Below are 14,810 nucleotides of genomic sequence, written 5' to 3'. Positions count from 1 at the left end.
ACAATTACAAAGTTGACTATTATACTTAGTTAATCGTAAATTGTTGCAGTATGCTTATGACTTGCGAATGTAATGCTCAGTTTACCTTAATAACCCAGGCTTGATGACGTGTGCAGCCTGCATATTTGACCTCCGGAGGCTGCAGCCTTCCAATTCAGAAACGACCAGACGTATTTCCTTGCCTTTTTCCAAACAAATATTGTTGCATCCTCTCTCTCTCCCTCGCCACCAGGATTTTCCGCAATGGCGCTCGTTATTCCTCTTTTTTGTGTGAAAATCGCTCCAAATCCAAGTAAACCGATGCGTTTAGGTCTGCCGCTTTGTAATACGTCACGCGAGTGACAGGGGAACGCAGCAAATGAGGAAGAGAGAAGAGAGAAACGCTCGGATCTGATTGGTGAATGAATAGGGTTTGGTTTTACACTGTGAGCAAGTTTGAGTGCTATAGCAACATGGATTGTATGTAAATATCATAGACACAGTAAAAGAAAGTTAAATACGTGAACACAGCATCTGAATACAGGGAACTATGTGCAATATAATCGCCGTAATTTATAAAGAACATCGCATTTATGTATGAATCAACAGTTTATATAAAAAATTGCCTTAAAGGGGAATCGAACCCGGGTCGCCCGTGTCATAGGTCCGTGACACTAAAGACTGTGCCACAGAGTCACATAATAGAAGTTGCTCTCTACACTCCTTAAGTAGCCTCCAGCAAAATTCACGTTAAAAACAAATTGTGTGGAGGAAGTGACGTATGCCGTAAAGCAGTCGAATTTTGTAGTTTTTTTGTGCTCTGGTTACTACCAGAAACCCTAAGTTTTAAAATACGAGTAAAAGTGATACAGACCCGGTCAGGCTATGGTAGACATGTCATTCAACCTATTTAAAGTCGATGTACTATCACAAGGGTCTTGAAAATGTATTATGAAGGTTGAAAAATAACATGGTGTCACTTTAACTCACATGTAAGAAATGCAAACCTCAAGAAGCGTTCAAACTAAATCACACAAGACAAACATACAACGGTTTATTAATTTTTAAACAAAATTACAATTTTTTGACTCTGGACCACAAAACCAGTCATAAGTTGCACGTATATATTTGTAGCAATAGCCAAAAATACATTGTATGGGTCAAAATTATTGACTGTTTTCATGTTGAAAATCATAAAGTAAAGATCATGTTTTTCATGTTTTAAGACCAAAAGATATTTTGTAAATTTCCTATCGTAATTCTTAAATATATAATATATATATATATATATATAATATATATATATATATATATATATATATATATATATATATATATATATATATATATATATATATATATATATATTAAAAAAAACTATTATTTATTCATATTTCAGATAATGTATAAATACATTTCTGAAAATTAATCCTTATGTTTTTTGGGTCCTGGGTCACACATTTTCTTAATTCTGCAATTATATAATAAATGTATTTGTAAGTATTAAAATGCACCTTTCAGAATGATTCAGAGTACCTGGATGAAGCCGTGTTCAGGTGGCTGTGTCACCAATCAGAATCAAGCATTCCAAAGCATTTAATTTTTTTTTTAATGAATGCACACCCCAAGGTGGTTACACTAGCCAAGTTTTTATCACCATGACTTTATGTGCATTTTGAAATATTGCATTAACAATGAGTGATGGAAACAGCAAATTTCGAATAAAAATCCCTTAAAGGTGCAGTGTGTAGAATTTAGCGACATCTAGCAGTGAGATTGTGAATTGCAACCATCGGCTCAGTCCACCGAAACGTATAGAGAATCTATGGTAGCCACCACAGGTCAAACATGTTGTTGTCCAAGACAAAATACAGTAGTGACAAAACACGCTCTGTAGGGCAGTTTGTCCCTTTAGGTCTATTGTAGAAACAAGGCAGCGACATCCATGTAAGGGGGCCCACGGTGTAAAAATACGTCTCATTCTAAGGTAATACACACATAACAGTTTATTATGTAAGATCTTTATACACCACTGATAATATAGTTAGGTATTTTATATTGCATTTCTGTCAAGAGATCCTTCTTGATGATTCACACTGCACCTTTATTTCCAAATAGTTTTCACACTTGCTTGAGGTGACGTATACGAAAAAGAGTAAATGCGAATAATGGGAGATTGAAACACATTTTCCGAATAAATTCTGATGTAGCGAACATTAAACCCACGGGACTGATCGTCTAGATGTATCAGGTGATGTTTTACTAACTTTACCATATATGGGGCTTGACGTTGTCTTAATGCCCTTGCTGCTAGTGCCTGCATCAAAAATGCTGCATTCCTTCTTCTGTGCACAGCATTCAGTTTGTCAATTACAAGCTGCACAGATAATAAATGAATAACTTGCCCTATCATGACTACATGCAGTCCTGGCTCAATTTTCCATGCGTGCCTTTTGTTTACTGTTGGTTGATAGGTTACCAATACCACTGTCATTTACGTTTGAACAACTTGATGAAAACGCACCTAATTTGCATTTGTTTGTTTTTCTTTTTTGCGAAATTTGAAAAGATTAGATTCAAGTTTGGATGGAAACCCTGCTACTGTCGTTTTTTAAAAGGCTTAACAAATGTCACTGTGATTTTAGCACAGCTAAGGGTGTCATCTCTTTCCCCGCCATTGACAAGTTATCTCATCAATTAAGAGAAAATATTTGCATGAAAAAAAAACGTGTTCCTGATGACTTTTTATGCTAATCTATAATACTGTGATTATCCACTAGATTACCCAATTTATAAAAAAAAATGAAGCAAAAAATTATTTATTAATTTTACACTCCGTGTATGTTTTGATAATCATTCTGAATGTGATCTCTAACAAAATTAATTCATAAAAATGCAATTATTTCAACTTTGTGCTAAAAAAATATTTTTGAAGAAGAATACCCATATTTAAGAGTTTATAAGCAGAGAAAAAAATATAGATAGAATGAAATGATTTTTACCGTTTTGTTTTTTGTTTGTTTGTTGTTTGTTTGAAAGCAGAGGGTTCAAATAAGCCAGCAGCTAGCATTTTTTTTCCGCACTAAATACTGATGCTCGGTGTTTTTTCCGCATTCAGCGGTTTTCAGCGCCGAGTTGAAAGAGCTTCAATTTTGGGTGAAAAGCTCCGCTCGTCAATGTCAGTTCTCACACGGTCGTCCAATCACAGAAGGGGCGGGACAAGTACTGTATCACAACAACCAACTGGCTCACAGCTCAAGTATCACCTCAATTTGATTATTGCCATGACTGAATAGCAGTTATAAGCAAGAAGCAGCACAGCATTCGATACTAAATAAGATCTCATTGTAACCTTGCATCAGTCATGACTTATTACAAAAGCTTGACGCATAATAATATGCATATTTAATAAATCAAGCCTCCATTCACCTAATCCAAAATGCTCTCGACGCACAGGGTGACTTGTAGCTGCTGTTCTATCAATCTTTGTCGGACCAATAAAGTTATAGCAGTCATATTTAATTCATCCCTGTTCCATTTAAAGTGCCATTCATCATCTTTTGGCTCACATGCACACGCGCTTTTGCCAGCGAAGTGCCGGGGCGTGAACGTTAACAGCCTTCTGCACCTTCTGTCAGCCCTGCAGGGCACACGCGTGAGCGTGTAATGTTTTATTTCTTTCCTCTTGTTACGCATCCTAAATTGGGAAGCAGTGTCAGCTAAGCATTGGTGATGAATGCTTATGAATTCTTCGTCTTTGGCCGTAGGCTGTGCAATTGTATGATTTGAAAGCATCCGAGGATACATGTTTGCGGCCAGGGTTTATTTCCTTTTTGGAATCGTGCTGCAAAACAAATTGATTGAATGAATTATTATTCATTACAGTCTTACGACCTAAAGCATCTGTGTGCTTGTGATGTCGATGGTTTGATGGGTTTTTTTCAGCAAGCATCAGACCAACCTCAACATCTCGCGGCATCCCTGGGCACGAGTGACTGAAAAATTCAATCATATTTTATGATGGGGAAAGAATGTATTTTTTAAATAAAACGTAACGCAAATATACAGCACCATGCACCATAAATTAACTCATGTGGCAACACTTGACACATTCCCTGATGGAAAATTGCAATTGTCCTAGATGGGTTTTTTATGAAAAGTTAAATAAAGAAAAAATATTTTAGAAACGAACGGCTGTATGTTGTGTTGATAATGTCTGTCCTTGACACCAAATGCATTATGTTTACAGGAATGCAACAACAAGAAGAACTGCCATTGTGAAGCTCACTGGGCACCTCCATTCTGTGACAGGGCGGGGTTTGGCGGCAGCGTGGACAGTGGACCAATGAGACAAGCTGGTATAATGATTGACAGTGATTGACTAACACAGCATGACATAATTCACGCTTTTATCCGCTCTGTTTCACAATAACGCATGTAGATTTCTAAAAACTACTTTAGGCCTAACCATGAATTCATCCCCTCTGTGACAGCCGCATTGCTGGTAGAGGAGTAAAGTGACGTGAAAGTAAAGTGTACTCGCAAAACCCATTAAACGATTTTTCTGTGGAAAAACATAACGGCATTGACAGAACACTTCATTGATTTACTGTTGGAAGTCTGAGGAGCCATTGTTTAGCTCGGGCACTCAAGAATTTCGAGAAAAGCTTGTAAAAATGTCTTTACCCCCCCTGCAATGCAGCTACAGTAGAGACACAGAGGGATGTAGATCAACACCTTCTGAGGTTCTTCTTGCTAACCTGCCTCCCTTTCTTTCTCCTCTCTGTGCCGTTCTGCGCCGTGCTGTACAACAGATGTGCGAGTTTGTGTATTAATGTGCGTGCTGTCGTATGTGACAACAGCTGACAGCAGCGCTGTGGTCGTGGGCGCGCTGGTCACCCTCATCTGCTTGCTGTCGACGGGGCTGATCGTGTGCCTTAGGAGAAAGGCACTGCTTCAGATGTTCTGCATCAATAAGAAGAGTGCAATTCAAAAGCTCAGGTACTGTCAGTTCTCCCCTGAACTTTTTGGGGTAATCTAGGATTATCCGGGACTCATTTTCAACCGAGGACATTCAGAGTTTTATTTGTCCTTTTTCAAACTAGAGGTCTTCAAATTTCGTACATAAAATAAATTTTTTGGTTCAACAGAATTGCCCTTATTTTAAGGATCACCCAAATATGAAAAGTATTAACTTATCGCCACGTTTTATTTTGTGCCACCATACTTACTTGTGTAACTACTCATGTAACAGACTTTAAATAGGGAATACATGGAAGTGTTTGATGGATTCTTATTTAATCCCTTTTTTGTTCATAAGGAATGAATGGAGCTAGCCTAAATGCTAACACATTCATGACGCGCTGTATAAAGATTAAGTGCTCGCATTGAATAAAGATACGTATGTATTAATTTGTCTAAGCTGATGTAAGAACATAGTAAAATAATGAAAAACAGTGGTGTTTTCCTTTAAAGGTGCATTGTGTAACTTTTACAGTGGGTTTACACCAGCCGCGTTTGAGGCGTCAAATTCACGTATACCCCGTTAAGTTTGCCGCTTGGAACATTTTGAGTTTACTTGCTTCATTCGCGTGTAAAAGCCGCGCATGAAATTCTAGTCATCGAAACATTCACGCGTAAATTTGCGTCATGGGAGGGGCTTCTGCGACTCCGCTCACATCCTGTAATTACGTCACTACTAGAGCAAGCTCGTGATTGTTTAACGCGGTGCGTTTTTCCGCCAAAGTTCACATTTTTCAACTCGCCCCTTTGCGCGGCAACGCTCAATTCGCTTCATTCGCACAAACTAGACGCGCAAATGAAGCGGAATCGCATCTACTGCTCCATTGAACATTGAAATCACTCACGCTTAACGCCTCTACCGTGGCTGGTCCGAACGCAGCATTAGAAGGATCTCTTGACAGAAATACAATATAATATACATAACTATATTATTAGTGGTGTATAAAAAACTATACAAAATGAACTGTATGGTTTTAATACCTTAGAATGAGCCGTTTTATCTACATACGCCGCGGGTCCTCTTACATGGAAGTCACCATTTTGCGCCGCCATGTTTGTACAGTAGCCCTAAATGAACAAACTGCTTTATAGAGTAAGTTTTGTCACTACGTTGTCTTAAACAATGGCATGTTTGTCTTGTGGCGGCAACCGTAGCTTTTCTATGCGTTTCGAAAGGGAGGGGTGAGCTGTGGACTGAGCCGTTGGTTGCGATTCATAGCTAGGTGGTGTTAAAAACCTACACAGTGGACTTTTAACCCTGAACTTTTTTAAAAGCTGTAATGGAACATAAACATTCATCAGTTTCAATAATGCATGTGTTAATGATAATTCGCCCAAACACAACTTTAATCCTTTTACAGATCCGTTGGGCGAAAGCAAGCACCCAGCGGCCCACAAACTCAATCGATCTTCAAGGTCTCACCTCAACACCTCAAGCCCCTCTCATTACCTCTACACTCCAGAAGTAACAATGTAAGTTAGCTCTTTGATAATCACTTATACATGCACATATACATCCCATGCTTATACCTAAAATATAGGGGTATACAATTGCATTAGTCTACCACAATGCATCAGTCACAGGATTAGTTGATTTTCTTTATCCAAAATGCAATTCTTGACCAACTTTCCAACCTCTCCTCCTGCCCAAACAACAGTATAGGTTATTTGTTATTCCCTTAACTATGACCTATAGGTACGTTTACCAAATTAGCGATCACACTCCTAGCAGCAGGCCATGCCATTTTTTCCTTAACACGTTTAAAATCAGCAATTCCTGTAGCTATAGTTGCTAGAGCATTGCGTTAAAAGCGGGGTGCATAGAGACAGAGCGCAACGCGTCATAACCTGAAAACCACGGACACCGGGGGGTGGGGGCAATCCATTCGTCTCCATTGACTTTGTGTGTCGTGGGGCTGCCTCCTTGTCATTTCTGGCTTGTAACAGAAGCAGAATAGTGCCTAGAGGCTGCTGTGTGACAGGGTGTACTGCTAACAATCTAAAAAAAGTAAGTTTTTATAAGCTGTCGACCCCAAAAAATGTTTAAGAACACAAAATTGGAAAACAGGCAACTGTTCACAGTACTACTATTAGTAGAACTGCGCCCACTAGAGAAAAATGTAGTCGGCGATCCACTTTTTCTCCTTAAAGGCTGGGTTTTTAGGGCCCGACAGCTTCTAAAAACTTATTTCTGGGTTTCTTGAATTGTTAGCTGTACACCTTGTCACACAGCAGCTTTTAGGCATTATTCTGTTTTTTGTTATAAGCCACAAATCAATAGAGATGGTTGGATTGTTTCCCCCCTAGTGTGTGTGGTTTTCAAATTAGCATAACTGCGCTCTGTCTCTATGATCTCTGAAAGCCAATGTTGACATTTAAAATTACCTAAACAAACACGCCCCTACCTCGATAGAATCTTCTTTTGATAGACCCGCCCCACACATACGCAACCCAAGCAACGATGTCGGTTAGTAGAAATGCCCGTTACTGCTGATTGGCTACAAGTGTGTTTTGGAACTCGGCCCGACTCCCTTTTCCAAAGCATTTCTCAAAAATCGTGCACCCCGCCTTTAATAGTCCAAAGATCATGGGTTTGATCCTATGCAAGACACTTACTGTCGGGGCGGTTTCCCAGACAGGGCTTATCCTAGTCCCAGATGCATGTTTGAGCTGCCTTAATTTAAAAACACCTTGCACTGACATATCTTAACATATATCAATGTTAAAGTTTTGTCTCAAAATGCACACCAGTATTGTTTTTGTAAGGTATGTTTGTGGAAAACTACTTAAATGTCCTAATATAGCTATGGCCTAGTCCTGGATTAATCTAAACCCTGTCTGGGAAACTGCCCCCATAATGATGACAACTATGCTTTGAATGCACTGTAAGTTGCTTTGGATAAAACCGTCTGTCAAATGTGTAAATGTAAATGCTAAATTGGACTTTGTAAAAATGATAAGGGACTGTGTAAAAAGTTCATACATTACTTTTAAACGAATCCACGTTTTAACCCCCAAGCATTCCTGAAAAAGGCTAAAAAAATCCCTAAAAAGGACACACATTGTACATACTGTGTTAATGTTTAGCTTTTTGTTTTTGAGTTGTTGTATATGATGAAGTTTTCTGTCAAATAATGCAGTGTCCCTCCCACGTAAACTGGAATTTACGTTATTAATTGGTAGCGACAGACAAGGGTCCTTTCATGAAGACTCACACAACACATTTGAGTTTTTTGTTTGTTTATTTATTGTTTTATAATGCAGGTAGACAGTGCTTAACTTTAAACTTAACTGTAGGTCAAACAACATTAAAGGGATAATGTATAGGCAGCAGGTTGTTATCGCAAAAATAAGCAGTGTGATCCAGATTCGGGGTGAAGTAGAGGGTCTTGTATCACACTAAAGGGGCTTAATTCGAAATAACAACCACCTGCCTGTACATTATTGCACTAATTACATGGATATTAGTCTCGCGTAGCCAGACCTTCAATACTGAAGGTCTGCTGTTTTTCGCTGCTTTTTCTGGACAAAGCCCGCCCACGAGCTGTTTGACCGACATGTCAAACAACCAATCACAGTTTGTTTCGTCTAGCTTCACGTTTCGGACTCCCCTCATGAACGAGCCGGCTGGCAACTAGTCAGTTATTGAAATAACCTTCCTCAAACGAATAGCATCTTAATAAACAACATTTATAACCATAGAACAACTTTGTGCACTTCATCAACAGACACACCAATGAGACGCTCCCGTTAAACATCTGTTTGAAGCATATCTCTTCACTTGTAACACCTACAAGCAATTCAGGAGAACCAAACTTTTTGACTCCACTAACTACCTCAAGCAAAACACTTAGACGTCTTTTAGAGACTCTATGCCGCGAACTTTGCATATTTTTTAGTATCCAATGTTTAGCTGATCATGATAACTGATCATTATTATCCACGTGAACACGACTGATTCTCTTCCTCAATGGAACGTCAGAGCTTTGTTTTTCAGGGACCGAAACTAATCGCGACGCTCGCGTCTCGTGGAAATCCGGTTTATTTCAACCAATCAAAACGACTTCGACATTCTCACAGGGTTTCCAGAAAAGTGTGCGAAAAACATCAGACGTTTAGCCCACAGTCTGTGGGCGTGACGTCTGAGGCTGAGACTACATGGATATTTACCTCATTAGTAAGCTAAGAAACATTAAATATTGATTTGAAATATTTAATTTGCTCATTTTTAACAAAATCAGACCTTACGCAAGGAAAACCTGTTTACTTAAAGTTTTAAGATAAGACAAAGCATTCAAAATGTCACAAACACACTATTTGGTTTAATCATTTGTAAATATAATGTTGTATATATTATTAAAGACATTTATATTAGATTTTTGTGTAAAACTCTACCTGTCAAAATGATTTGCAGCCATGGGTTTTAAGTTTCAGGCGGTTGTTATCTTGTATTATAAAACGGTTAGTTCCAATCCTTGATTCTGATTGGTCAATAGGTGTGCTTTATTCACAATAAAACACTGCTATGACCGCTTCACCCAACGGTTCTATTTAATATCCCTGCACCCTTAGCAACACCCTTAGCAACACATAAACATATAATGAGACAAAGTCTGAGAACAGTTTGTTGTTTTTATTTGAGCTTTCATGTTGTTGTTCGCAGTCAGGGACTATTTTTTCTAGCGGAAGGAATGCTTTTATTTATTTAACTTCATGAAAGTTGCACTAATTTTTTTTTACTTTAATATTGTGTGGTAATCGTTTTATAAAAGCAATAAGGTACTCAAGTCAAGTGCTGTATCGTGAATAAGTAACACGATACAGCACAGCCTCTCGTACCTTATTGCTTACTTAACATACTTTGGAATGTCGCGACTGGCCAATCAGAATTAAGCTTATAATATATAGGTATAAGAATTAAATCCAAAAGCCCAGTGTACTTACAAATATTTATATTTGAAAATAATTAATGTACAAAATGTACAAATTCATGTCCAAACTTCAAATTGTATAAAGAGCTTATCTAATAATTTGAAGGATCATAATCAAGTGGTTGTCAAAACAAATATTTACTGCCCCTTTTATCAAGAAATTATAAGATTTTATTAGATGCTATTTATTAGACCAAATGCTATCCTGACCAGCAAGGAGCAGATGAGAAGAGTTGACTTATAAAATTACTACGCCTGCCCAAGCTAATTGCTATCTGTTTGGACAGAATGACACTATGGTGCATAATTGATTTAAAGTCCTGCATTGTCCCTAAAAAAACTAATGATATTCCTTATTGGCATCTAAAACCTGAGACATGCATTTGAAAGTGTTTTTATTCAATGTGATTGATTGAGTGGTAAACAATGGAGCTATTGAAAAGGTTCTGTTGGGAAGGAAAGTCTTTGTATGCTAACAGAGATTAGACCTCTCTGTGACTGGACAGTTGCCATTAAGGTGTGTTTATACGGGAAAGCATTGATTGATTGCTTGATTTGGCTGTTTGTTCAAGCAGCACATAGTTTGATGTAAATTGCACATGTTTGAGTCTGTCTTTATTTGTGTGGAGGCCATACCAGACAGCTGTAATGTATGAAATAGAATCAGTTTTGGATTGTATGTGACACAAATGTATTCCTCAAAACCACATTTGACCACAAAATGCCAAGATTAACCAGAATCCAGTATTCCATTGTGCCATGTAATAAAGACTTGAAGGTCACCAAGTATAGAAAAGTAGCAAAAAGTTTTAACTTGTCTGTCTCTCTACAGTCATCTCACCCCAGTTCAGAACCTCTCCTCCCTCCCAACAACTTCCACAGTCTGCGTCGACTACATGAATGCCCCTCCAGGTGCCACCCGGTCCATATCAGTCACCCCATGCCCATCACACTGGGTGTTGGCACGGCGACAGGCCTGCAGACTCTACCCTCCGTCCCGCCTCACAGGACTCTGCTCGCACACACGCAGTCCCCGGGCAGATCAGCAGGCTTTCACACACTTCCACGCCAGCTCCCTTACCCAAACCATCAGGTGAGTGCCGTAAGCCTTGGATTTTCCACCTGCAATGATTCTAAACCAATGAGATTTCGCTGAGAATATGCCAGTTTACCAAACGGTCGTCTGCTCCTTTGGCACGGTTGCAGCAGGTAGAACAAAAACTGCTTAGCAATGAAAGAGATTTACGGACTTGCTTTATCTTCTTGTGCCTAGATGGTGTAGGAATGCATAACATTGGTTAACTTAGCATTGTTAAGACTCGGCAAAAAGTTCATGAGGGTTTAAGCGGTACAAGTGTGGAGTTACATGAGTGGTTCTTGGATACGACTGTAGATGCACAAACCCAAAGGACTGAGATAAGATGACATTAGCAAGCACATTACACTCTTCATTGCCGTATAAATCACATGAATTTTCCATGTGAAGACAGCGCCGTTTAATGATAAAACCAAGACAAAGGAAGGAAAATATTACAGTGTGTGGGTGAGGGGAAAGTGATATGGAGAGACAGGGATTGGTTTGGAGTGGTGCATGAGAGAGGCCCTGTGAGATGTGTGAAGGTATGTGGTTTAGATGATAAGTGCTGCTATGGGACATTTGGGGGGATATGCTATCAAAGAGCATAAAGAAGCACATCTGTTGCTCTGAATCTCAGCATAGCTTAAAGTGCCAAACTGTGGGTAGGTCAAGGCAGCGCATGATGAATATCTCAGCTGTAGGACAAGACATCAAAGACATCATGCCATTGAAATTGAAAATGACTTTTTGCCGTGACATAACAAATGCAAGTTTGGTTAATTCATGGAATAGTTAGGTTCAGGCCCGGTTTGGCTAATGGGAGAATTCCCCCTGGGCCGGTCTGTTTTTTTTTGGCCACGAGGGCCGATGTTGTCATGCCACCGGGTTGTGCTGATCCTAGGCTGCCTGCACTCGCAGCAGCTCCACTGGCATAATTTGCAGGTAAGATATGTCCCCACTGCTTTATGCCCAAGTTGATGTGTCTCGACCAATTATTGGAAGAATTCTTGCATTAGGGTCCATTAACTCTTTCCCCGCCAGCGTTTTTTAAAAAAAAGTTGCCAGCGCCAGCATTTTTATGATTTTCACAAAAGTTTAATGTCTTCCAGAAAATGTTCTCAAAAGATATAAACATACAATATATAAAATAAAAGAACAGATCATCTGCTTTCGAACAAAATAAAAAACTTTCATACTACCTTACCTTCATGAGTTCTCTTTTTATCACATCTCAAATTTGGGTAGGTTTCTTCAAAAACATAAAATTTTGAGCAAAAAGCTGAGATAATTCTATTTTTGTGAAGGACTTTTGATAGAGATCAGAGGCAGAGCGATCCTCAAAACTTACAAGGACATACAGCTGTTTGCCCTAGGGAAATACTTCCGGGTTTTATAAGTTGCGGAAGAGCACACATGGTGGATAATAGCGGTTTTGCGGAAAGCCGGAAATAGTCTGGCATGGAAGCGTTTTCTGGCTATGAGCATGTGGTTTGTTTCAAACTTGTCTGTATGTGAGTGCGCTTGCCATGCATCTAGATTTAAAATAAATTTGAGTGCGATTTGATGTGAATGGCCTCTTAAGCCCGGGATACACTGCACGATAATTGGCTGTCCCAGACGAAAGATTGCCATCGTGAAACTATCGTCGCGATTTCTGTGATCGTGGCTCTCCATCGGTGGTCCTATGTCGTACAGTGAGAGAGGTTCAAAGACGGCCGTTTTCCCGGTCTTGCGTCCAAAGATAGCCTACGATAGTTTTCTGGCAGTGTCAGAAATTCGGCATGATCACCGCACAGTGTGTTTGCTGCTACGACCTGCGCGCCGGTATTTGTTTACCACGAGCGCATGCTGGTCAGGCTTGTGCACAATTCAGAATTGAATTGAGAATGACTCCTTAATTCCAATTTAATTCTTGAATTTGAATTGAATTTGAATTGATGTCAAAAACAGGATTTAGAATTACAATTCGAATTTGAATTAAAGGAAGCAGAATTGCAATTCAATAAAAATTCAAAGAAATTCATACACATATTATACAGTAAGTGAAGTGTTAAAAATGAAGCTTTCAGTATATGACAGATATGATTGCATTACATATTCTATAAATTAAATAAGTTTGAACTACTTGTACAGATAAAATTAACAGGAAATGTTTTCCCCCAGCAATTCATGTTAAAAACTCTAGTCACATAACAAATAATTAGGTTAGATTTTTTTATAATTGTAATTTTATGGAACATGACTTAATTTCCCAGAATGCTTTACTTTAACCGAGTATTTAAAATGGTTGCCAAACAATTTTCCAAAGTAACTTTCCTAACACTGAATGTATGTGAGATTATTTCTGTTGTGTGACTGTGGAATTTCTTTGAATTGCCATGAATTTAATTCCACTTCCTGTCATTCCAATTCCAATTCAAATTCAACTTCCTTTAGGGCGGAGTCAATTCAATTCAAATTCCAATTCATGAATTGAATGGAGGCCAATTCTAAATTCTGAATTGTGCACAAGCCTGATGCTGGTGACGTTGCGCAACGTGTGACGCAGCCGCCGAAGCTTCCGTGTCATCATCGTACAGTCTACATGCCTCTCGTACCCGAGTTTAAACGATACATGTCGCACAGTGTGATAGGTAATGATCTTATAAGAGGACAAAAATCGTGCAGTGTATTCCGGGCTTTAAAAGAAAGGATCTACAAATCGTAATTCTTTAAAATCTAAGTCATAGATGTAACAATGAATCGTCTATGAATCGTCATTATCGTCTATTGCAAGAGTAACAAAAATCTATTTGTTATTAAGTATGTTTCATATGAATATGATGTTTTCTCAAGTAAAACTGAATTTTGTAAGTCCATTATATAAAGAATATATAAAATGTATGTTTTTTCCATCTGTTGCCCCTGCATATTTCATAAATCAGGTTTCCAGACTTTTTTAACCCAACTTGTAATCTCAAGAAACATCTTTTTTTTAAATAAAAATATAGGGGAAAACACAACACATTTGTTCGCTTTCAGTAGTTTTTAAATAAGTTTAATAGAATAATATTAAAATATCTTATGGTATGGCTGCACGATTATGGCAAAAATCATAATTGTTTATTTTACTGTATTTGCATTGAATTGGAAATGATGTACTTGAAAAATACAATGAATTGCAAGGCTGAAGAGAACATTGCACTATTGCAAACTTACATACTACTGAGGATTTAATTATATTATTTTAGTCAGTCATGAACTAAAGTGGGCCTGATATCTAAGGCATGAAACTCCAGGCCTAAAAATGAGTCCCACTTTGGCCCTGGTACTTCAACTACTCTTCTTCAAGGGCCAGATTTTAAAACTGTTAATATGATGCGGGCCAAACTTTTACCCATATTTTTACCTTTTATATACTTTTTTTACTTTTACCCATATATATAGCTATAAGCTAAGACTTAAAAACAACAAAATTCGTTTAAATTAGTTTGTTTATATAACAAGAAAAATAAACAACACGTAGATTAACTCTTTCCCTGCCATTGACGAGTTATCTCGTCAATCTGCAATACCGCTATTATCCACCAGGTGGGCTCTTCCGCAACTTATAAAACCCGGAAGTATTGCCCTAGGGCAAACAGCTGTATGTCCGTGTATGTTTTAAAGATCGCTCAGCATCTGATCTCTATCAAAAGTCCTTCACAAAAATGGAATTATCTCAGCTTTTTGCTCAAAATTTTGTGTTTTTGATGAAACCTACACATATTTGAGAGGTGATAAAAACAGAAAACATAAAGGTAGGATGAAAAAAAAAATTT

The 14,810-nt window shown here is 38.3% G+C and overlaps 1 protein-coding gene across 2 annotated transcripts in view; it reads left to right on the top strand.

Moving 5' to 3' along the window:
• adam12b (ADAM metallopeptidase domain 12b) overlaps nt 1-14,810 on the top strand; it is a 144,522-nt gene that overhangs the window by 124,151 nt on the left and 5,561 nt on the right. Inside the window, exons 18-21 of one of the 2 annotated variants that reach the window (XM_055172032.2) lie at nt 4,229-4,337; nt 4,842-4,980; nt 6,363-6,474; nt 10,765-11,025. In XM_055172032.2, the coding sequence (XP_055028007.2) occupies nt 4,229-4,337; nt 4,842-4,980; nt 6,363-6,474; nt 10,765-11,025 (621 nt within the window). Of the gene's footprint in view, nt 1-4,228; nt 4,338-4,793; nt 4,981-6,362; nt 6,475-10,764; nt 11,026-14,810 lie in introns of both variants that reach the window. The other variant, XM_055172031.2, reaches the window with a different exon arrangement.

The sequence above is a fragment of the Misgurnus anguillicaudatus genome, chromosome 7 (assembly GCF_027580225.2).
Source record: "Misgurnus anguillicaudatus chromosome 7, ASM2758022v2, whole genome shotgun sequence".
Classification (NCBI taxonomy): domain Eukaryota; kingdom Metazoa; phylum Chordata; class Actinopteri; order Cypriniformes; family Cobitidae; genus Misgurnus; species Misgurnus anguillicaudatus.
Note: the sequence above shows the minus strand (reverse complement) of the source record. Positions and strands in the feature narration are given on the sequence as shown.